At 41.3% G+C, this 25462-nt stretch overlaps 1 protein-coding gene across 6 annotated transcripts in view; it reads right to left on the reverse strand.

The window, feature by feature from the left end:
• Positions 1-25462, reverse strand: part of PAG1 (phosphoprotein membrane anchor with glycosphingolipid microdomains 1) — a 112998-nt gene that overhangs the window by 24592 nt on the left and 62944 nt on the right. For 3 of the 6 annotated variants that reach the window (XM_048068285.2, XM_048068286.2, XM_013172415.3), the window contains 2 exons: positions 24733-24797; positions 462-673 (listed from right to left, as the gene is read on the reverse strand). In XM_048068285.2, the coding sequence (XP_047924242.2) occupies positions 462-586 (125 nt within the window). In that variant the 5' untranslated portion in view covers positions 587-673; positions 24733-24797. Of the gene's footprint in view, positions 1-461; positions 674-7929; positions 7949-8017; positions 8159-24732; positions 24798-25462 lie in introns of those variants that run through there. The other 3 variants (XM_048068287.2, XM_013172416.3, XM_048068289.2) reach the window with 3 other exon arrangements.

Genomic DNA, 25462 nt, shown 5'->3' on the forward strand with positions numbered 1-25462 from the left:
TGGTGCTAGAGCAGAGCTGGCACTGCCACGCCGCATGGCATTGCCATCAATGTCCAAGAAAGCACTCAGCAAGCACTACAGCATTATTCCTTCACACCAAAAATAAATTCTGAGATTATTCCTCTACAGCAGAAGAAACAGTATGAACTGTTTAAATTCAGGTTTGCTCTGAAAACAGATGTGCTGTCAGGCCTGAGATCCCAAATAAATTACCCTGAGGGTAAAAAGCTATCGTAAGCCAACCCACAGACACGCCTGTGGATGCAGAAGGCAGGGTAGTGTGAATTAACTTATCCCTCTGAAAACACAGAATGACTTCTTTGCATTAATTTACTACAATGTGGTAATTTATTTCTGTACATAAGTCCTCAGTATTTCTTGCTAACTAGTTACTCGGGAAGCTAATCCACGCAGTACTTGACTTGAGAAGTGTTATTGCTTCCTAAGCTCCCAAGCCATACCTGTTGCAGCTGGAGCAGAGGAAGATGAGGAAGGTGAGGAACAGGAGTGTTGTCACAGCTGCCAGGCTTCCCCACAGGATGATGTGGACCCGTCCACTGCTGAAGAAGCCACCGTCTGGTCCCATGATACTAGCAGGAGCTGGTGTCACTTGGGGATGGAGAGGTTACTCCTTGGAGAAGGCTGGCATCTGTGCTGAACGCAGCTTCTGTTTCTGCAGAAAGAAGAACATCTTTGGAAGTTAGCACAGATTTTGAAGATAATGAATCTGACAACTCCAAATCTGACAGGAGAGGTTTTCAAAACCAGATCTTACAAAAAAACAGTTTTGACTGCAAGACAGCCAGCCAAAGATATTTTCAGATACGTTTCTGATGGTGACATAGAACAAACTTTGTCAAGTATTAACACAAGCTGTTATGTATCTACAATCTCAACATGAATAAAATGTAGCACAACATCTCCGTACTCATGAGAAAGTTTATAAATCCATTTCAGGGACCAGAGTAGTCTATTTTACAATGATATTTGTTAATTTCATTGAAAAGCGAGCTTTGAAAAACAACTTCTGCAAAGTTAACAAGGCAGAATTGCAGCAGGACTTTACGTCCTTCCCTTGTCTCCTGCCTGCGTGGGATTTGGTATTTCAAGCACAATGATAAGTAAGTTAGATAAGATTTTAAAAGGAATACTGCAAAAATCTTTCTCACAGTGGATCAGATCTAATCTTTTAATCTATTTCTATGTGAAATACTTTTTTTTTCTTAATAGTTGGTCTGAAGAGTAGTAATGTGAGTAGTAATATTGAACTTGTTCTTTTTTTTTTTTTCCTTTTCTCCAACTAAATAGAAGCCTAAGATAACAACTAATGAGAAAAATAGACACAGTGTTTTTTTAGAACTTGAATAAACACAACTTTTGCTACAACACCGCAGCCCCTGCAGACACTTCCTGGGTTAACAGCATTTACGATCCATAAATTTTGTTATTCAATATGTTCTAAACGTTTGTACATATTGTTAATATAACATACTGTCGACATATGGCAAAATTAAAAAAAAAAAAAGAAAAAAGGAATTTTTCATTCTGCACAGCTGAAGATATCTATTTCTCCATAATTTAGAAATAAGTAATACAAGGTCAATTTGCAGACTTTCAGCTTTACTTTGGGATTGATAAACTCTCAGGTAGAATACCTGATGGTCAAGAAAGGAGTAGTTATCTTATGGGAATAAAAAAAGCATCCCAAACTTAAGATTGAATAACGTCTAAAACTGACATGAATTACTTGAAAATTCTCAGTTACATTTCTGATGGTGACATAAAACAAACATTGTCAAATATTAATAGAAAATATATTTTAGTTGTATGCATATATTTGGTTTATGCAAGTTTATGCATATGAAATACGTATGTACAAATGTATATCTGTATTTTTTTACAATGGCAGAATCACACTTTTTAATAACAAGTTCAATTCGGTACCAAAATCATATCTGTATCAAAAACCACTATGTTGCCATTTTGTTACTAAAATATTATGAGAAAAAAGTTTAATTTCTAGAAAAATGCCAGTCACATCAAAGGAAATCTGTTGAGTCAGCAGAATAAACAATAACCGAGTTATTTTACTACGTAGAAAGTAATGTTTCTGTTCCTGTGTCAAATGGGTTCATTAATTTCTACCATGCAGGATCACACTTCCGGACACCTTCTAAAAGGAGCCAATTCTTACCAATTAATCCATGGTGAAAACAAATTTTAAGTTATTAATGACATTGCAATAGCTTGAAGAGGTGAGAAACAAACACAGAATTTATTACTTTTTCTGAGTCATTCTAGCCATGTCCAATTTACCCTGGTTTACATTTGTTGTGGGGAACAGAGAATATAAAGAATAATGTGAAAAAGACCAAAAGATGAAGTTTATGAAACAATAAAGAAGTTGCTGGTCCTAGAAAGACAGGCTTCAAAGTGTAGCTGAGTATTTCTAGTTTGGCCAACTAACTGGAAAGTCAGATAATTTGTAACTTTTCAAAACCCATAAACACAAAGGACGGGGAGGGAGCAGCAGGTGTCACATGCGTTGTCCAAGTGCAGGATGTGTTTTAGTGGTAGTTTTGAGCATCAGTAAGTGCCCAACAGCTGCCACAGCACAGAACTCGGTGAGGGCAACTGCCTTGGACCAGCACCCAGGGTGGATTTCGCCGACATGCTGAGCCATCTGCTTCTGTGGTTATTTTGTTAAGAGTTTGGAAAAGTAAACATTTAAAAACAATGGAAGACTGCTCTAAAAGGTGATACATATTGCAGATGTGAATCTGGTACAGTCCTACCTCATCCCTCTTCTAAAGCAAAACTCGGGTTATGGCCACACCGAGTCATAGCCACATCACTGACTGCAGAATGGAGAGACATTAAGAGAATCAGGAATCAGATTTCGTTGGGAGAATCTTGGTGTAATGCCCCAAAAGACCTCTCAGGTTAGGTGCACTGGAATGGATTCCTGCAGAGATGATGGGCTGTCCTTACTTAGAAAGTACCACAAAGCATACCGCACCAGATCCCTTAACTGGCTCCAAACCCTTGGTAGGGGTTTTGAAAAGAGAATACTTGCTTTTCAACTTTTTTTTTTTTGAAATGAATTTTCAAATACTTTTTCAGACTTGTTAAAATATTTTAAAATTATTATAAAACAGTTTTTTACTTTCATTTTTTTTCATCCTTTTGCCTTTTAAACACACTAATACTCTTTCTTCCTTGGGAAGAAGGACAAAAATAGAAAGGGAAGAAAATAAAAACTGAATAAGAGTTTTTTTCCAGCAGTTTTATTGGTTTTTTTTTTTTTAGTTTTCTCAATAAATAAGTATATAAATATAGAGAACACAAATGAGAAAAAAAAATCCTTTTTTTTTTTTTTCAAATATTAGGCAAAAAAGGTTAATAAGAATAGGGATTTCAAAGCACGTTTCTGAAAACAAACACATGGTTATTTGTTTTTTTGGAGCAGACATAAAGTTGTCTTGAATGATATTTACTCTGAAGAGCAATACTGTTCTCCTCTCAAAAGACTAAGTGATATGCCAAAAGCTAACACAGCAGGAAAAGTTACTCTACATATAAGGCTGCTGGTCTTTAAATACATACAATATTGAGCTAAGGAAAGCTAAGGATGAATGGTGTAAAGACACACAGAAAAGTTGCATCCCTTGAAAACTTCAGCCAGTTAGGAAGTTGTGTGATGAGCAGAAGCTTTTTAAGCTGAGCTTAAAAAAGGAGTGAGATCACAGAGAGAGCCAAGGGAGAGAGATGTGTGAGTGCCAAGAAGCGCAAGACTGAAGCCAGAAATGAGAAACCCCACCTGGCAGAAGCCAAATGGAGGAAAGCAAATGACCAAGGACAGAATCTGTGCTTGTTCTGCAGTGAAAGGCCAAGAATGCAGACACCAAAGCTTTGACTGTAAATTGAGAGAAAAAGGTCAGAAATGGTCAAGTGCTGCGGCACTTCTAGTTCCTGGAGGAGTTTGGCATCTGTGCAAAAGGACCTGGAAGCTGCTCAACAGTTCTGCTTTAAGTACAGAACAGCAACAAGTAAATATAAATATAATGTAAACAAAGCATGCCTGTATTCACCCTGTGTTGGAGAGAGCACCCTTCTCAGGTGGTGCCATCAGAGGACTCATTCCTACTGTTCAACGCCTCCCAAACTATGAGGATAAAACAGGTCATTTTCATTCAGGCAGGTGCATTTGACACAGGGGCTCTTCTGGAAGCTGGGCAAGCACCCACCAGCTACCATGACCAGCCTGGGACAGAGACCTGACAGAGAGGACATTGAAAATACAACGGACTCATCTGCTTCCACTTGGGGAATGCCTGGGAACTAAAAGGTATGGTTAATATAATGGGTTTGGGAGCTGCTTCAGAAGCTAGTTTTAGACAGAAACTTACTTGCAATCATGACTACGGGACAACAAGCAGCTAATGTCAAAAATCTCTTAGACACCTGAAATGGTTAACTACTGCTTTTACAATAAAAAGTTATATCGTGCTGCCCTCTGGTGAAGCTTTCTGTTAGGGGAAAGGTATTTGTGCCTGCTGTCCTCACGGCTACGGCTCCTGTGATGGTGCTTCAGGGGTGAACAAAACCCTGCTGCTAAGGATGCAGCTTTCACAGAGTCTGTCATCCGCCTGGCTCGAAAAAATATCCTGCTACCACCCTTTAAAGACTGCCAGACTTGAATAGCTTAACCTTGCGAGGAGACACCACTGGGACAGAATAATGGTCAGCTGAACATTTTTTTTTTCAGAATGTGAAGATCTCTGAAGATGAAGATTTCTTTAGCTGCACTCTTTCCAGAAAAAAAGCAAGGGTATCTTTCTTCAGAAATCTCAAGTTACTGTTGACACTAAATTCTATAAAAAGGAATAATAAAGACAGACTTGGGATGCCTGGATAAGAAAAGTTATTTCATCTAGGGCAAAGTGCCAATGATGGCTTGTGCTCAGATTTCAAAATCATTATCAGTTCAGAAAACTAATTCTTACATTATATTGAATAGAATTTCTCCTCCTTGTTGGAACTTTCTCTTGCTTTTTAGACATCAATATTTACCATTAGTGGAATCTATATGACAAATAACACTCATAGCCATTTCTTCAAAATTGCACTTAAATGCACAATTATGTTTGTGGTTTCAGAAAGACAGATATTTCACTACATGACCTACACTTTTACTGTGAATAATGTGTTATTTTTCCTTACAAGTTCTGTAGGGATAAAGCACAGCTCGGGCATTTCAGAGTGAGGACAGAAGGGTACAACGTGCAAGCAATTTGAGCGTGAGATATACAAAAGAGCGTGGGAAGGCTGCAGTTTTTGGGAGTGCGTAGAGTGAGAACTTCAGCTCATGAGGGAGCTGCTGCAAAAGCCTGGATCGAGACCTGAACTCCTTTAAAGCCTGGGGATGGCCAGACCCTGTGCATGCAGACCTGGTGGCCTGGGAGGCACGACAGGAGATGGCGGCATGTCCCCGTGCCCGCTGCCAGGGCTGAGGCTCTCTATGGGCACTTCTCCCACCAACCATCCCCTCAGTGTCCTATCAGTGCTTCTGGGCTTTACAACCATTTCATTCACGTCCTGTTACAAACCACGTTAGGCCCATGTTTCCATCACTTTCCATGGGGAAATGGGTGGGAAAAGCCGATGGCTCCGCATTTCTGGTTTCCTTAATGAATTATAGATAGAGCCTAGGCAAGGGAAGAAATTGTTCTGACAACTGAATGACTTTGGATGTGAGAACCCAAACGTGAGAGGACAGGAGAGACGCCGGGATGGCTCAGGGCTCACAGCTCTCTTTCAGACCAGAGCTGTCAGACCAGGAGCTTCGTGGGTCTGCCCTCTGTGCTGAGCTTCCCTCTCAGGCTGCAAGGCCTCCTCGTACTCTCTTCTCCTGCCTGCTCCTCCCATATCCAGTACCTCCGGTTACTGTGATAGCACTGCCAAACTGTAAAACAGGTTAGTCATGTCATCTGGGTTGGAAGATCCCCTCCACTCTACTAGTGCAGACCTGGGAGGGACTGGGGAGAGTGGGGAAGAGGGCCTTGCAGGTGCGAGTAACATCATGGATGTAGCTCCCTTTATGGGATGCCATCAGGGCTGCATCTGTCCCTGTACGGGCAAAATAATTAGGCCAAACTTTTCACTGGTATCTCCTGCTGCAGATTCTGGCTTGGAGTCTGTCTGCAGAAGGCAGTGAGAGTTGTGCTCAAGATCACATCCACAGTATTAAATTAAACATGCATGGGATAATTGTCAGGTATTGGAGCCAATTGGCATGGCACAGTCTGTGTCCATAAGGTTAAATTTACTTCTTCCCCATAAAATGGTGGTCGTCCACCAACCTGCCCACCAGGAGTGGTCCCTGAGCTAACTCCTGAGCTGTGTTTGGTATCAGTTTGGGAAAGAGCCATTTGACTGCAGGCAAAAGTACACCTCTGGCTGCTCTAACTTGTTAAAAACTGATCCTTCCTATCTCAGACCAAGAATCTGAATATAGTGGGCCCTTTTGACCTCATGCCCCTGTGATAGAAATCCATCTCTCAGCACTCCTCCACCACAGGATGTGCCCACCTTTCTACCTAGCCCAGCTCTTCTCATTAGCTTCTAGCTCCTGTCTGTCTCCTCAGTATCTACTTCTGTTTGCTGCCTCAGGCAATCACCTCAGTTACAAGCGACAAAAACAATGCTAAAATAGCAATGAGCATGCATGGGTACCTAATAAAGTAAGTACAAAGATGTGGAAATGTTATCAAAAAGAGAAAGTTCAGATAACTCACAGGCATTTCTACATTAAAATAGATGACACTATAGAACAGCCTGAATACACAAACATTATCCTTGTTTTAAATTGGTGCTAGGTACTTAAGAGTAATTGCACACTATTAAATGCTTCCAGAGACAACAGGCGACAGGACTGCTGTCTACACTGAGGTCCTGCCTGCAGAAACTCTCCTTACACCACCGTGCTACCAGAATCAAGACTGTGAGGCTTCTGCAAATGCGCTGTAGAAAAGTTGTATGACCAATCTGTGCTGGTTTTTCTGCACCTGTCTTATGGTGTTTCAGCTTCTAGTTGATTATATGTAGAGCCAGTACTGAACTATGCAAACGTTAAGACCAAGATCACGTTTTCCAGTGTCTAACGCATTTCGCTTTTGGAGTTGCTGAACACTAAATCAGAACAAATCCTTCCCTATGACAGATTAACGCTGTCCTAGTGCAGTTGCATTTTGAGCTACTTGGCTTGGCAGCACCCTTGTAACTGGAACAGTTGAAGACAAAAAGACACGTCCTATTGCAAGCAGTCGGGAACTGCTACAGCAGACCAGATGTGCACATAATTAAGGGCTGGTCCTGAAAGCCTGATGCTGGAAAGAATTACTGACATGGACTACAGCGCTGCTGTAGGCTGTCAGACAAGTCTTTCTGAGGCTGTGCATGCCGTAAGCCTTCAAAATAGCTCACGTTTCTGCTCTGTGAAACAGCAGAATGATGAGGTCCTGATTCAATCCCCCACTGTATCTACTTTTACAGAAATCACTGCTAGCTTATCAAAGATCTCTGTGTACTCTATAATGCAAAAACAGACCCCAGAAAAACCGAGCAGTCCCAAACTACCAGTCACTTTTAACCCCCTTTAAGCATTAACATCCCCTGAAGAGAAACCAAGCCTCTCTGAAACCATCTATCTGTGGCATCACAGAAATCATTTTAAAAGGCCTGTGTCTCAGTAAATGCTGACCTACACTGCCACCTGCACTCAATTCACCCATGCCATGTCAGACCTTGTCACCTCAAGGTCAACATATTCAAAGTTGAACTGACTTCTACATTTTGCTCTCTATTCCTATTAGAATTATAGCAATTCACAAACTCAGAGCCATCACCAAATATCTTTTCTTTCCTTACATATTGCTCTCAATTCCACGACCTCCAGGCACAGACCATCATAAAATCTCCCTTCTGCCACTTCCAATTCTCCATCAGAAACTTGTACCTCTGCCTCAGGTGTATTCCAGCTTGAGCAATATCATGCCGTGCTTCCTCGCTTCCCTCTGCCTGGCCTTCCTTCTTCTGCTCGCTTCTTCACAGCCTGCCTCCCCTCTGAAGCTCCCGTTTCCCAACCCTCCCTATGCTCCCAGTGGTCCTAATTGCACACAAGCCTGCATCGTAGGCATTTCCTCCTCCTCAGAAAGACGTTCTAGAAAGCGGGAAAAATCAAGGCAGTTATATGAACAATTAAGCACATGAATTCAAGAGCTTGCTTCAAGTCAGCAGAATAGTTCCTATAAAAATGGTGAAGAAGTTTAGAAAAGAAGAGATTTTATTATTCAGAAAACAAGAACAAGGTTTTCTAGCAGACTGTAAAACTGGATTTTCAAAGGAGGGTGAGCATAATTGCATGTGAACGTGACGATGTGCCTGCAAAGCAGAGCCTGCAACCAGGGGTTAATAAATGTGCATAATTACACACCTAACTTGTCACGTAGCTAGCACTGTTATTTGCCACGTCCACAGGGTCTTTCTGTGTATAAGCCATACGCTCACAAATCTCTGCTGAAGGTATCTGATGCTATAAATCAGGTCCTACACAAACGTTATTTCAAACTAACAGCCTAGAGCTCACAAATTCATTTCAGGGTGGGTGACAACATTACCCCTGTGTCACTGATAAGAGAACTACCCGTTACCGGCCCTGCAAACCCCCAGCACAAGCTGGGACAAACCAGCGCTGAGGACAGAGCTTTCAAGCACAGAGCCCTGGCAGCTGCTGGGGAAGAAACTGATAATGAAGCCTCTGTGAAACAGCTCGCAGGAACTCCACTGCATATTTTCTCCAGGCTTTAGCAGCCAAGTAATGACTGCCTTGAATGCTCCAGCAGAAAAGCTTTATCTGATGAGTGACCATGCCAAAGACTACAGCTTAATTGTAGCATATTATTCTCTTTCCCACACCCCCACACTATCCCATATTGCTTTCTGGCTGCAGTGAGGTAATTAGACCACGATTACTGCATACTTTAGAGCATATAGAAATGAAAGCTGTCTTTGTGGAGTTTTTTCCAGCTCTGACACTATTATTCCTGATAGCTTTGCTTTTCCGGGAACTAGATATTATTTCTTATTAAACACAGCCTGTTTATAATTGCACTTTGCTGGTTATAATTCTACCATGCCAAGTGCCCTTTTAGCCTTTGCAGTGCAACAACATTCTGTGTGAAGTGGTTCAAGCAGCCCTTTTGCAAACTCAGGTAATAATAATGGAAATGGAATTAACTCACAAAGTAGGCACACACAGAGACTGCCTCTGCGATCTGACCTAAAAGACCTCTAAACTCCATGGCAGTCTTATCCATTTTTCAAACTGATGTCTCAGTCAGGCCCAGGAAACACAATGGGGAGACAGTACTTTTCCAGAGGCTACCTCCAACTTCCAAAAGACCCTGAACTTTTAAAGATATGGAAGCTCGCAAAGTATGCAGTAGCAAAACACAATGCTCTGATTGTCTGTGATGAAATGCTGCTACAGAAGTGGGATGCTTTTTAAAGAAAGACTACTTCATAAGGGTGGATTTCAACTTGTGTGTTTGAATCTCTAAAACCAGGCTTCTGCTCACTCAGACACTATCTAAAGGATCCGAGCTGAGAGGTCTCACCTCTGTACTTATCACAGGAGAACATTAGATGTCTTTCAGTGACTAGATACTTAACTTTTACATTGGTAAAAATTTAGTACATATAATGAGATTAATTATACCTAAGCCGAGAAACTTTAAAAATGCCTCGTATCAAAATGTCTGGGTATGAGGGCCTTTTAATGCGTCTTGAGTGAGATCCCCCCAAAATGAAGCACACCAAAATCATTCCAGTTTTGAAAAACCTAAACAAAATATTTTTTAAACTAAAAAGCCCACATTACTGAGTGCCAACACTAGCATATAGTTTAAAACTTGGAAAGAAAGGAGTGTTCCAGGGAAGCCAAGGGGAAGTCCACGGAGGTAAAGCACAAATTCCGTAAGAAGGGCTTGTTATGTTTAAGATTAAATAATCTCAAAGAAAAAGGAATTAGTGAGAATTGAGCTGTGTAATATTCTGCAATATTGGAAGTAGCAGTCAGTCATTTAGCTTAGTGATAGACAAATTTAAAGAAAAAAAAGTGTTCACATTGTCGTGCATTTCGTAAAGTTGAAGATCTACTTCAGGTTCGAATTTCTTGTTCTTCACTCCATTCAGTAAAGTGATTTTTCAACTTAGCATTTGCATTTCATTAGAAATGCCAGCTTTTCTCTTAATTATTCAGCGCACATATGCAAGACCTTCTGCATTGCTACAGATCCTGAAGAGCTTATGTTTTATCTAGATAAGGCCAATGCAGCACACTAGAGAATCTTTGTGTAAATAACTTCTTTCTCCTGAAAAAAAGCCCAAGACAGAGAAGGATTAGATGGCTGTTGAAGAGACCTTTGGCAGAGATGAGAACTGATCCCAGATACCTGGTGTCCCCAGCCAGTGCCATATTTACATCATCTTTCTTTCCTCCCTCAGGTTGGAAACACAGGTCTCCTGCTGTTGTACCATTTCATTGCAATTTCTCTCCAAGATGGGCACAGTGATATCATTCTGTTGCTCCTACTGGAAATAGGTAATGGGTGGGGAAAGAACTGGGGCAAATGCAAACAATGACTTGCCTGTGATATTCCAGCACATCCTGTGGCATCCCCTCCACACCAAGGCACACACAGCATCCCATTTGCCAGTCAGAGCAGCGTGGGGTAATGAGATAAAACCAATCAAACTAATTCCTTCCCCAACACTCGCTTGCTGGCATTTTTTTCTCCAGCTTTCCTGCTGTGAAGAGTAAAATATAAAACTTTGGACTTGATCCCAATGGACTGAGGCAATAAAAGCTAATCTGCAATCCTATGGGAATGATCCATGAGCAGGGTTCCCTCCACGCACACCCAAACCCCTCACTCCCTCCACAGCAAATACGATTATAAGATCTAATGAGCTGCAACTAATGCAATTCTGAACGTCTTCAGAGCTAATGAAAAACAGGTCTTCTCCTTTGAGGTTTAATTGAGATGTTTGGTTCATACACTATGGAAAAGAATCACCCCATAAAGCTAGGCATGAATACTGCACTTATGTATCCAGCAAAGACAGTTTACATTTTTCATCTCTTTCTCCTGATGGCTGGATATTTGATGGAGATCTGTGCAGGAAAATATCTGTGACGGGAAATGGACTTCATGAAAGAAAACTTCTCATGTCATTTCAAGGAAAATCTCTAGTCTGAATGTTATCTATTAACCACCACTTTGCACTATGAACTTGGAATAAACAGAGCATTTCCTCAACAAGAATAACTCATAATCCCTAACAAAAATACACCTCTTGCTTCTTAAGAAAGAATCAGAAGACCGAATTGGGCCTGTACCTTGTAAACTTCAATTTGCTCATTCACAATCAACTGACTAAAAAAATAATCCTTTTTTTTTCCCCCTTTCCTCTAGTCTGCTCTTTCTGCTGCCTGTTGGCATCAATTTTTCTGCAATTTAAGAATCACTGATGCTGTGAGACTTACCCTGCCTCTGTGCTTTCCCCTGTTACTATCATTAGCACAACTTTAGCAGGAAGACCTACGATATGTGTAGCACTGCAGAGATAAAGATAAGTACATCAATCCCACTGCACAAAGTTTTACCACTACTTTGAGCGAAGAACTGCCAAAGCATTATGACAGACAAGCAATTGCTGGTAGGCGAGACATGCGGAGCATCACATCACTTCCCACAATCAATAACCGCCTGCCTTTTCTTCTTCCATTTTTCGGTTTTGTGTTGACCCAATCATTACTTTTTTCCCCCAAAGAAATTGGTCTTGTTAAGGCTTTGAGGGCAAAGAACAATACGGGAATTTGATGAAAACCGAGATCGGATACAGGATAACTGTTCTCCAGGGAGAGGAGAGAAAGTCAAAACAGAGCCGGCAAGAAGAAGAATAGTCTTACTCCGGTGATATACGAGGGGAAAAGCAGCTTGAAAGGTGTGTGTGGCTGGCCAGCAGTATCCACCTCTTATTTAGAGCCTTTCAGCTGTGCAGGTGTGACCACGGCACGAACACACACATGCAGCTCTACCTGCATCCACCTGCACACATGCCACAAAGGCAGCCGCTGCCTCTGCTCCCACACAACCAGGAAACGACTTCACCAAGCAGTGTTTCATCTGCTTTATCCTTGTTCTGTGCCATGCTCAGGCCTTCTGTAATGCCCCCCTGAATATGGCTAATTTTAATGGATAATCTAACACTAATGGTGAACAAACGTCTTTCCATCCTTTTCCATTGCTTAGGGAGAAAATTTTATTGTAAAGTAATCAGATTCTGCAAATGGAAAACAGTTTAATGGGACAGTCTTGAAAAGAAAGCATTCACTGATCAAGAGGGTGACCGCTAGTTATTGAAAGCTGAAACACTTACAGGTTAACTTGATGGCAGCAACAGTAAATTAATTTTTGCTTTTGTTGAAAGATTTTCTTGACTACGACGAACATCTGGCTAACTGCCTGAAAAGCAGAGGTCGTGCAGCTCTCTATTTTCTTCGATGCAGTATCTAGTTGGTGTGCTACTTTCAGAAAAACAACCGTAACATCCTTTTAGAGAGCCCTTTTTGGATTTTCAGCTGACAAGTAACACATGACCATAGACCTTAGTTTGGAGCAGTCGCTACACTACTTGCCTTTCTATTTCAATGAGTTATTCAACCAACAAGAGAAACACAAGCCTAAGTTTGGCTGAAAGAAAGCAAAAACAACAGAAAGACTCCACTCACTTTATCCCAGTTTCACAAGCCTAAAAATAGCAGAAGGGAGCTAATGGATTTTATGTGGACAAGAATGAGAACCCAGACTGGTGAGGGGGAATTTATTCTTAGAAAAATCCCTCATTCTGGAATCATTACACACAAGCATGTGCTGACCCAAATAGATCATGGCTCCTATCATTCCCTAGTGCATTCAAACAGATAAAATGCTGATGTGCACCAAAAATGTTTTGGGAAAACAGCAAGCAAAATCTGCATGGAAACTGCCAGAAAAAGAAAAAGCACAGCAGCTGGTACACAAATGCTAACAGGCAAAGACAGCACTGCTGGCAAACACAGGTGAAGTGAAAGCAAGGAAAAGACTAAATGATGATGAAAAATTCAAAGGTCTGCCCGAATGGGTGGAGAAAATAAGCCAGTTACCATGGAATACGTACTGCTGTCTCAGAAAGATAGCCATTTGAGCCGCTTCAGGATGCCCAATTTATTCCAGTATGCTGGTGCTGCCTAGCCTCAGGGACACTGGTTTTCCCCTGATGCAGCTTTCTGGCTTGCCTTGGCAGACACTTTAGTGGAGATGGACAACTTGATGCAGGAACGGCAGGAGATGGTTGCCCTTCTGGCATGGCAGCTGGAAGCCAGGCGACATAGCCTACAGCATTTAAAGCAGCTTTCTGTGCCCTGCCTCTAGGCAGATGAAGCCTGCCTCTCGATACCTGCCTTGCGGTGACCTCCATCGCTCTGCAGCCTCTGCTGACAGCACTGGCTCGTGGCACACGCAGAGGCTTCAGGTGCTACTGAGAACTCCCCGTGACACCCACAGCACCTGGATGCGGCTGGCAGAGATGGCACAGGACCTACAGGGAATGCTCGTGCTTCCCAAATAGTGATTAGAGACATGGAAAAACATCCCAGGGCATCCCAAATGCTTCTGGGTGGGCAGCTGAGGGAGGGCTTGGTCTCTGCTACAGTGAGGCTAGAAGGTGCCTGCAGGCACTTCCCAAAATGTGGGAGTCTTAATTTGCAGTTGAATATCATACCAGTATACATAAGTGTTAAACAGATACATTTTCCTCTATAATCATTTCTTACAGAAGTGCTGAATAGTATTAGCACTAAATCCTTGTTAGAAAGCAATAAGGATTTATGTAGGGATGAAACATTTCAATCCAGTATCAAAAGAACTATTTTCTGCAAGCAGAACAATGCCAGAGCATCACAGTCCTTCCAGCTGGCAAAACCAAAAGGGAATAACCAGATTTTCCAAAATGTTCAGTACCACAGACCCTATAATGTTTAATTATCTGATGATGTTTAGGACTCAGAGAAGAGAAGAAGCAAATAAAACCACATGAATCTGGCCATCATCTGAATATTTAAGACCCATCTGCGGAGCATCGATGCGTGTGCCCATACCAACATTATGTTAAACATCCCCATGCAGCTACAGAATACGTGTGTAAGCACAGGACTAACAACTGTCAAAAGAATTCAGAAACAAAACAAAACAATACAAAGCAAGAACCAAAACACATTCTTTTCCCTTTGTGAACCTTTTAAAATGAAGTATTCATTTCCCTGCAATTTTTCCTCACTAAAATTTTATGTTACTGTAAAGAGATAGGTATGCAGGGAACTTCTGGCCCAATTGTGTTCTCATATAAAAGCTGAAAACAGGAAGTGGTGCCATCTCTGGAAGTAAGTGCAACTGCAGGTTTCTTTTTATTTAAAGCACCATTAACATAAGTATCCACATGCTAAAATATTAAAACTGCAATAGAGGCTATTATTCGCTCAACCAATTTACATCAAAATAAAATAAATAATAAACCTTTTTATTATTCAATTAGAGAGACCAGAAAAAAAAAAAAACAATGTTACAAGAAAAAGCAGACACCTTAGAAAATAATACAAAAGTATTCCTGCTGCAACTGAGGTCTCAGGAATTTCAAAATTTTAAGTCAAGTCATGGAGTTATTTTGTAGGCTGTTCTGCCTTTGTCTTCATTACCGGTGTGCTACTATGAAAAAAATATCCAGATACCCTGTGGTTAGTGCTAAGCATTAGTTACTATCTTGTGAAAGCAAGTTGAAACTTAAATGTCAGCCTTCAGTGTAAGTCTGCTGAGATTTAGTCTCTTCCCAGAGTAAATCTATTATACCTCAGTAAATAGATAGGATATAAATAAAGTAGGAGCTCGGCAGAGTTTAAAATAGGAATTGCCACTGTATTAACAGGCTTATGGGCAATGTTACTTAGAAGTATTTGTTTTAAAGTCTCAGCAGGCTCGTCCTGATGCCTATGGTGTAAAGCCATCTGCTGAACAGACAGAATCGATCTCTGAGTGTGTCCTGCTTGGTTTGTAAATTTACCTACTGTGACTAAGTACATAACTCATTATTAAAAACAGTCAGACCTGATCTTTCCTGAGGGTAAACTAATGCTTCTCATCATCCTTTTGAAAAAAAAAAAAAGCATGCAGGAGATAAGGAATAGGTAAGGCATTTAAATGAGACATTATTTGAAAGGTTTACTCCCATGGCCTGACTCAACATGCAAATGTGGACTCCCAATCAACTTTGCAAGAGAATTATAATTCATAATTGGCATTTCTAAAGCATTTTCACAAAATGTGTAAATATTGACTAATTAGCCACACAAGAAGCCTGTGGGGTAGGTGAGTAAGTACACCAACCCTCTTCCGCATCTGAGCAATTTACTGGCCTCTCCTGCAGAGGGGACTGAGCAGGTGGGGAGGTTTCCAACCCCATACCCTTTGCCAGCCCACGTTGCTCTGACCTCTGATGTGTCACCTGCTCCTCTGCTCTGAAGATTGGATGAGATCAGCTCTATTTTAGCAGAGCTCTGAAAATAGTGGGCAAACCTCAGTTCATCATCCAGAAGTCCCATTCAAAAAACACCTTGTTATTCAAATGTCAAAATAAAACCTGAGGACTTGATCTAACTACATACATTATTTACCTGATGATGGTCACCTGTTCTACTTGAGGAATACTCAAACAATATAGTGCACAATTATGGCCTACTCCCAGAAACAAAGTATGAGTAGGATACTTTTAACTAAATTTTAGAAATAGACCTCTACATGTGTGTACTAAGACACTCCTTTACTTAAAAATCAGTGAACTCTTCCTCAGCAAGGTTCAATAAGACCACATGCAAAGTCCTGCAAATGGGTCGGAGCAGTCCCTAGTACACGTATAGGCTGGGCGGTGAGAGGATTAAGAGCAGTACTGCAGAGAAGTACCTGGGACTACCAGTGGACGAAAGGCTCGACGTGAGCTGTCAATGTGTGCTTGCAGCCCGGAAAGCCAACCGCATCCTGGGCTGCATCAAAAGCAGCGTGGCCAGCAGGGCGAGGGAGGGGATTCTCCCCCTCTGCTTCCCTCGTGAGACCCCCACCTGGAGTGCTGCATTCAGTGCTGTGGTCTGCAACATAAAAAAAGACCAGGACCTATTAGAACGGATCCAGAGGAAGGCCACAAAGATGATCAGAGGGCTGGAGCACCTCTCCTATTAAGAAATGCTGAGACCTGTGTTTGTTTAGCCTAGAGAAGGGAAAGGGGCCTACAGGAAAGCTGGAGAGCTCTTTGTCAGTGAGCGTAGTGACAGAACAAGGAGTAATTGCTTTAAAATAAGAGGAAGTAGGTTTAGATTAGATATAAGGACAAAATTCTTTACTGTGAGGGTAGTGAGATAGGTTGCCCAGAGGGGCTGTAGATGCCCCATCCCCGAAGTGTGGCCTTGAGGCCAGGCTGGGACAACCTGGTCTAGTGGGAGGTGTCCTGGCCCATGGCAGGGGTGCTGGAACTAAACGGTCCCTTCCAACCTAAGCTATCCTGTGACTCTAACCACCATGTACCCTCAATGAAGAGTGAAGGAAGTGTGGAAGTCCTGTTGGAGCCTCCAAGAGGTCTTACCCTTCATTATGTAATAAAACACTGAAGTCAAAGTTAATGTCATTAGCCTAGAAGAAGGGTCTAAAAACAGACTGAAGATCCTTGGAGGCCACACCATCGAGAGTGTGTGTGAGACTCTCAGCAGACTGAAGACTGCTTCCATCAAATCCAGCTCTTCAAATTAATTGCCTCTTAAGAAAGGAATAATTACTCACTAGTGTCTCAGGTTTTCTGGTTTAAAAGATCAAGCGCTAATGATGGCTTTACTCCAGAGTTTTGTTAATAATTGCCATGTTCAGGGGTGACAAACAGGTATTTTCCAAACAATAGCATTATCACAAGCTTACAATGTATACAACGTACACAATACGACTCATTTTTGTTTGGTGTAATCCTGCTTTGTCTATTGAAGCCATTGGTTATATGTTGTGTCTCATTTCAGCTACAATCTCTTTAGGACAAAGATTGTGACCCTGTGATTTCGTAAAGCCTCATTCACAGTTAAAATAGCATATAAATTAAATAAATAAGAAGAAATCAAACTGCAGGAATTTATTCTCCTTATATCAGGAATTCATAAGTGAGGATGAAAATATTTTTAAATGGATTTTATTATGATAATATGTTCCAGAGATCTGGTTATCTTCTGTTGTATAGATACTGGGAAATGTCTTTGAATTTAAGTGTGGCAACAATCTAGGTAAAAATAGTAACAGGGAAAAGCAAATTAAGCTGTTGACTGGTTGAGTACTAAATCCAGTGTTATTCCACTCTGAAGCTCATTCTTCAGCCTGGTTCATGTGTAACTGCTGGTAAAATACCAACAAGTTAATGCTTTTTAACTGTGGCCTTAGCTATCTACTCTGAGCAAGGCTAGACAAAACAAGCAGTAGAAATAGAGCAGAACTGGATGCCCCAGTGAGCAAATTTCTTCAAGAAACCCCCAAACCAAAGGAGTACAGATTAAGTGACTCAATATGATAAAAGGGCAAAAGGGGCCTCTGTACTCAGAAGGTTTATACTGACAGGAAGAACGTAGAAGCAGTGCAATGAAAATTACAAACATTTTCTACAAAGTTTGGCTCCCTTTCTTTTTAAGCCCGAATAACTGGTGGATCATGTCAATGAAAGAAGGCACTCCAGGCCACTTGCCCCTGCTCTCACGCCGCCCCTCAGCTTATGCCACCTGAAAGGTGTGTGAGATGACCTGCCGTGGGCCCGGGCTAACTCCTGAGGGCTGGTGGCTTTGGCACAGACACATTCCCCAAGCCAGGCTGTTCCATGGCTGCTCAGTGGCTTGGGCCACTGTGGGGCCAGGAGCCTGGCTACAGCCAGAAACGTGCCATCAGTAGTAATATGGTAGAGTGATAAGCCAAGGCTTATCTCCGATGGCGTTCCATATGACGTGCTTTTTTTGTGCACGCATCTTTATGCTCTTCAGGACTTTGAGAGAGAAAAAAAAATAAATCAGTTTTTATCTCTGTATAGAAATACGCTCATGAAAACAAGTGTTCAGCCTGCTCTGAGGCTTTGACAAGTAGCTCAAAGGACCTCAGGAGACTGTCGAGCTCTCGCACCTGCAGCTGGAGAGTAGTGAAAAGACACAGATACTTTGGTCTTTAAGAATAAAGCATGAAGACTAGGTAAGTGCCTCTTTTCATGTACACTAGTGTTCACCTACAGCATGTAAAATGCAGCAATACTGGTAAAATGAGCTGATAAATTACCCTAGGTAGCCTTCTGCCCCTAGAGACCAGCAACTTCACACACCTGTAAGGCTCCCCATGCCCACAGCATGTAATAATGGATTCCCCATCCTTCAAACCAGCAGGCCTAACAGGACACTTCAAACTCATCATTTTTCTCATCATGCCTTTCTTTTTGCTTAACACTAAAACTTGTAAAGGGAACAGCACGTGACATCAACTCTGTGCAATAGGTTGGAAAATTCACCCATTTGCACAGCGTTAATAATGTCCTAAAATGGGCATTCACCCTCGAAAGGCATTAGCATGTAACAGCAGCTGCTCATCCTCTGAGCACAGATGAATGTTGGAAAGAGGTGCTGAGAGGCTTTGTCCTAGAATTACATGTCACTGTTTAAAATGTGATGTGAGGAAATTATTTTAATTGCCTATACCAGTCTGGGACTGAAATGGTCCTGCTCGCTAGCTTGGTAGGAGAGGTGCAAACTTTTTTCTGTAGTCAGAGTGTTGTTTGAGAAGAACACGTACATACCTGAAAGTCTGGAAAGCCTCACCATGAAATATATAGCCCCAATAACACAGCTTTGTAAAATACTGGCTACTAATTTGGTGTTTAACCATGTCTCACATATGAAGATCTGATTTCTTGCAAGCATTAGTAATAAAAGAACACAAACTGTTATTTCTGAGATAAATGTTCCAGTTCAAATGTCACAGACCACATTAAAGGCATTCACAGTTGATTCTGGGATTTAAAGAGGGGGAAAAAGAAAAGACACTGCCATAGGAAGGTTGGGGTGATCACAGTGCTAATGACCACGAGAGAAAGATGAGATTTTTTTAAGCATCATTATCTAGTGGCCTTGAGTGCTAATCAAAACAAGGACTATAATGCCTACTTTAATGGGGTTTGTATCAGTAATGTTCCTAAATGGAATAAACTACATTAAACCCAGACAAGCTATGAAGAGAGATAAATGGCAAAACAATACACCGAAAAACTAAAGATTCTTTTAATCTGCTATTAACTGAGTTACCATCCATGGCATTCACAGTTAAATGCAGTTTTACAATCCATTTGTTGAATTGGACAACTAAAACAGAAATGTTGCTGTTCTCCTGCTTAGAACAACAGATTAAATAAGGCCCAAATTAACCTCCAGAACTGCTGGTTTGGTGAATACCGTAACATAACAGACTGCGTATCTACCATTTTACTTCTTTAAAATTAAGGAAAACAGCTCCCCTGGAGTTTTTTCCTGAAGTAAATAGAGGGAATTTTCCCTCACCTAAGGAGTCCTGCAGATCAGCTGAGCTTCAGCACATGGCAGGGAGGATGCTCCAGCAGATTGAGGACCTCACACACTCCCCTAAAGGTCACTGCCAGCCCCTGCAGCTCCAATGCAGCAAGTATAGACACAAACGGACCTCAGCAGGCTTTGGATCACCCTCTGAATGTTTATGGGAAGGGACACTGAATGCCAGGAACTGATGATGAATGCATCACCATTTACCTCCTCCTTCTTGTGCCTTTGGCCTTGCTCATCTCTCCTCTGCATATGCTGGCCCAACACATAGCCATGCTCACTTTCTTGACCTTGATATCCTGGAAGATGAGTTACATTTGAACCCCTCAATGGAGATTTAATGGGTTTTCTATTGTATCTACTTTGCTGTACCTCTTACACTGAGTTGGGAGGATCCTCAACAGCTGAGAAGGAATGCAGACTATAAGATTTTTATCAGATGTATTCTTGCCAGAAGAGGTGACAATTTACAGGTAAAATGACAGTCAAGGCATAGAGGTGTTGACACTTTTATGTTCATTTAGAGGCAAGACTGAATTGATGCTGAAGGTCCAGTGTTGGGAAGATGGATTAGCTCTTTGTCCATGCTGTACACAAAATATAGGATCATGCACCTTATCTTGATGAAGTTTTCAATAAGGATCTTTAAAAACTGGAGCTGTATCTTAGAAAACATAATTTATTCTATAATAAATGGGTTCACCCCAGTATTCCAGAGGAAAAAAAAAATCCTATGGTTTGTATTGCTTTTGTAAAATGGTTGCTCTCCTGCACTCAAGGGACTGTGAAAGGTCAGTGGTGTTGAATATACATGATTTATAAAGTACTCTCGGATGAGAGGTGCTGTGTAAATGTAAAATATTATTAGAGCATACTCTGCTTAATTGACATACACTGAAAAGGAATTGGCTGCGCCACAAGAGCAGAGCTAAGAAACTAATTTAGTCTGATGACAGTGGCTTGTCTACAGCTAGTGACAGTCTACGGCAGCTTAAATATAAGTTCATCTCACAGACAGACTTACCTAATGCTGAAAGTTATTGCTGTTCACCCGGACCAGGTCATACGCAGATTTAAATTTGAAGACTGTGCTCCATCCAGTCTTTCCATTAGAAATGACTAGGTAGGCAAAGATCAGAGACTACTCCGCACCACAGTGTGGCTTCTGCGGTGTGGCGGCTCCCGTGCGGCCCAGCCACCCTCCCTAGAAATGCCACCTTACAAAAGCCAGTTCTCAGGTGTATGCCAGAGATGCTTGGGATGCCATGGTCCTCACGTGCCTCAGAAATGTAGCCTCAGATGGCACTTTCAGACTCAAAATAAACATCTTATTTATCCCTGGATTTCATGGAGGCTACCAAGTTCCACCTAGAGATTTGATCCTTGAGATTTGTTCACTTACTTCTATATCCAAAAAGGCTTCCTAAAAACACAGTCTCGTAACTGAGTGAGAGTGAGCTGGACAGGACTAGCAGTCCCACTGCTCCTCACTCACAGAGTTTCTGGCTTGGAAGAGAAATATAAATTATCCTTTCATGCACTTTTTGGGACTGATTCCAGCTCCTCTCTTTCTTCTGACCACAACAGTCTATCCTTTAACACTGCAATAAATAATCGGTTTGAAGCTGATTTTAAAATGTTTTAACAGCTGACATTATTACTCCATTTTACCATAAATGGAAAAATGCCCATTCCCCTTCCCAAACAAAGATGTAGATTGCAGATCATATTCTGAATTTTTTTTAAAACCTAGGCCAAAAGATCTCACCAGCACAATCTGTTCCCCTTCACGTTATTATTTCCACTCTCACAGATTCTTTTATCTAATTCCTTTCCTCCCTGAAGTTTACAGTGTCATTCCAAAGATTCTTCAGCTGCATTTCTCCTCCCTCCTCTTAAATTCTCTCCCTCTCATCAACCATCTAAAGTCCTTTTTCAAATAGCACTATTTTCTTTCAGAAGAGCAATGCTATGAATCCAGTACTACAAACTAATCTGTTATTACCTTTTCCCCCATGCTAAAGCAAGCAGTTTTTTTTCTTTTTTTTTTAATTAAAAAAAGAAAAGACAAGAAAAACAAGAAAAGCTTGTGAGTTTCCCATTCCTAAAGGGAAAATAGAAGTTCCTTTTTCTGAATGCATCAATGCTTTCCCATGAAAATTGATATATCTGTCTGAGTGGTAAAGAAGATTTGGTTTATCTACATCTGAGAGAATAGTTACATGATGTTATTGCATAAAATGATTGATTTGCAGGCAACAGAAGTTTTATTTAAGAATAATGTCTAAGTTAGTCTCATCTACACAAAACAATTTGCACCTTCACAAAAAAAAAATACTCTATACTCAAAATAATTCCTCTCTTTACTGATGACTTAGACTATTTGGCTTCTTCTGCTCTCTCTGGATAATTTTTACTCTTAATAGATCTGCTCCTTTGGCTACAGCAGCAATGGCAGACGATGCCACTTAGGCTACACTGGTCATGATTTATCTGTGCTCCCACTGTAAGCATTTATCATGGGGGACTACTTTTCCCTTTTGTCTTTTCATTGTGTTTCGATAGTTCCTTCCCTAACAAGGAGAATGACAAAACGCAATATAGGTTTTTAAACTAGGGAATGACATTTTTAGCTGAGATCTATGTGCAAATGTTTGTTTCCAGCTGTTTGAGCAAAGTAGCAGTACATCCAAGATAGATGTATACATATTAACCTTTTTTTGTAATATAAGAAACAAAATCTTAAAAAAATAAATCTCTCAGCTATGAAAAAAAGCCAACAAAAGCTTACTTGCTTGGATGTTTACATAGATCTGTGCCTACAGAAATAATATCTAACTAACTTCTCATAAGCAACGGAGTCTAGTCAAATCCTCTGTCCCATTTCACCCTCTTTTGATATTAACAATCCACAGGCTAGAAGGCACAGCCAAAGAAATCACCTCCAGACATTTCTCCTCCTTAGGAATTTGAGGAATGGGTGATGACCAGTAGGGTCTCTACTTCTTCGCATTTACTACATGATAAGGTTGAGTAGTATCTGGAGGATTCTGTGATCTCTGCTATACCACTATTTTTCAGGACCTAACTCAGCACTGGAGGTTAAACCATGTCTGGTTTCTTATCACATAGCAATTGACCATCTTGTCCATGATAAAAATAAAAAGCCACAAGACTGTTTCTTTATATATTCCAGGTCTCCACATTCAAGCAATAGCACCAAGTGTTTATAGTTCATTTTCCAGCATGTCCCTAAATTTCTCAATGGCATGATTTTCAATATCACTTGCAATGTTGTCATCTCACAATTGCTCACATCTACTTTTGTGACTCGGACACAAGTGCCATCCTTAAAGCCCTGTCCTCAAGCACTTAAGAAACCAGTGTAGGTAGAGCTAATGAGCAACCTCTCTGAGCTTCCTAACAACTCTGCTTTCCTTTGAATCCACCAACCAAAAAAACTCCACAACAAATGGGTGAATGAAATGAGGTGCTTCTTACTTGTCTATCTATCTTTGTTGCTTCTAATCCTTGGAAACTTCTGCATTAACTCCATTGGCATGGTGAAAATAAGTCATAGCCAGAGGCATGGAGACATGCAGAGCATACTTATGGTTTAAGCTCTCCTCCAGAGTCCTCAGCCTCCCTGTAGCACACATCAGCCCTCCCATGACCTCAGATCCCCATCAATCACAAAAGTCCTTCCTTCTCAAGCTAATGCAGCAGCAACTTCCGATCATCTTGTGTCAGGCACATTTGTGTTTGTAATTCATTTCACACTATGCAATTCATTAAGCACTCTATTTTGATTACCATAATGTGCGAATGCAATTTTGTATCTCCTCTATACAGGGTCACTTTTATGTCAGCTCTTTTTTGACTGTGACAGCCTTTTCCCATACTGAAGGCAAAACAGTGTTTACATTCAGTTAGTTAAAATATTTACATTGCACATTCAAATGATGCGCTTTCCCAGTGACAGGGCTCTCTGTGGTATTTCCTCCTGTACCTACTCTGCAGCGGAAACAGATGATTAAGATAAATATTCTGGGTGTCTCTAAACAAGCAGATTAAGCAGCACAGCTATACTATGCTAACATGCCTGGCCTTTGCAGTACCCATGCTAGCCGTGTTGTCCGTCTAGCACTGCATGAAAGCCTGTCTTACAGGACGCACATTTAGAAGAGCTACACATTTTCCAGTCATTGCATCTCAAACAGACTCTCCGTTCATTGATCACTCACTTGCTCGCTCGGTGCACAAGGTGGGTTGAAGCGTGACGCGTGTCGGTGCTGGGAGAGGAGATAAGGACAGGGCTCCGACCATAGGATCGCTTGTAGGAGGCACACAGAGAGGACAGGGGCTGCTGCCGAGTGAGACAGTGAAGACCCACCACCCTCTTGTTTGGTAGCACTAAAGGAAGCCAAATTCTCCCCAAAAGAAGAAGACAATCAATGCTATATGACCCTATGGAACTGAGGAGAGAATCTGGAAAGGAAGTAAATATGGAGTTGAGCAGGAAAACAACACTACAGCTGGCAGGGGAAGGACAAAGTGGTGGCATTCCTAGGAGTCAGGAAACACACCAGACTCTCTTCTTTTAATATAAATGAATAAAATACTGCAACTGATGCATAGAGACCTGCTGCACAAAGAGGTGCACCAAAGGCCTACGTGGCCTTCTCCCCAAAGGGGCTGCTTGAGGCTCGCAGGACAAAAAATAAAAAAAAGGTATGCACGACAGTAAACTTCGGTATCATTTAAGGCACATTATCATATACACAATAAACAGTTAATTTTGATCACATGCTTGTCACTATCAAACACATGCAAATCCTTCTGAAAGCAAAACAGATGCAGAGTGAATTAATTCCTCACATGGAAACTCGGCAGCAATGCAAAATTAGAAAGAAAGATTATAATTCCCGACCCTCGGTGGGTGTGTTCCTTACCTTACAGCAATGCCCACGCGGGTCTGCATACGGGATGTCCCAGGCAGGGAGCAAAAGCTTCTGTGCTGAAAAAAAAGATGATGCTCTGGTTAAGAAGTTACCGCAAAGGCCGTGCCTGTGCTGATGTCCATCACAAACTGCTGCATCTTTTTGTTTACAGAAACATATACAATAGATGAAAGTCGACTATGTAAGGAAAAGCTATCTATTTTAAATTGACCCTGCCTTAGTGTCATGTACTCCAGAGGAAATGGGTTATAAATGCCGCCGTATAAATGAGGCATGCAGCATTCAGCACATGAACTTTAAGCTGGATAGTTTGATGTGTGGGAGACAAATTTGTTTCACTTTTTCCAACTAATAGAGAATGAGACCATGTAACTGTTTGCCAATCAAAACATAGCAGTGAAATAAACTGTAAAGTAAAGCAACAGGCTCTACACCATCCTAACCCAGTGTATTCACGGTAATAACTGACCAATTCTGATTTAACTGAAAACTGTATTTATCCACGTACATTTTTATTTCCTGACATGAGTGCCTACAGCAAAGCATCTGCTGAATAATGGGTGTGAATTGCAGCCAATTTAACCATTCTGGTTCCATTTCTTGGCTTCTGCAGATGAGCTCCAGTTTGGGATCCCCACCCTTGCTGGTCCCCAGGAAGTCCAAGATCATTCAGCATCTAATCTCAGGCTCCACTCCTCCCTCTCCTGGGGGTAACAACAGA

Source organism: Anser cygnoides, chromosome 2 (genome assembly GCF_040182565.1).
Source record: "Anser cygnoides isolate HZ-2024a breed goose chromosome 2, Taihu_goose_T2T_genome, whole genome shotgun sequence".
NCBI lineage: Eukaryota > Metazoa > Chordata > Aves > Anseriformes > Anatidae > Anser > Anser cygnoides.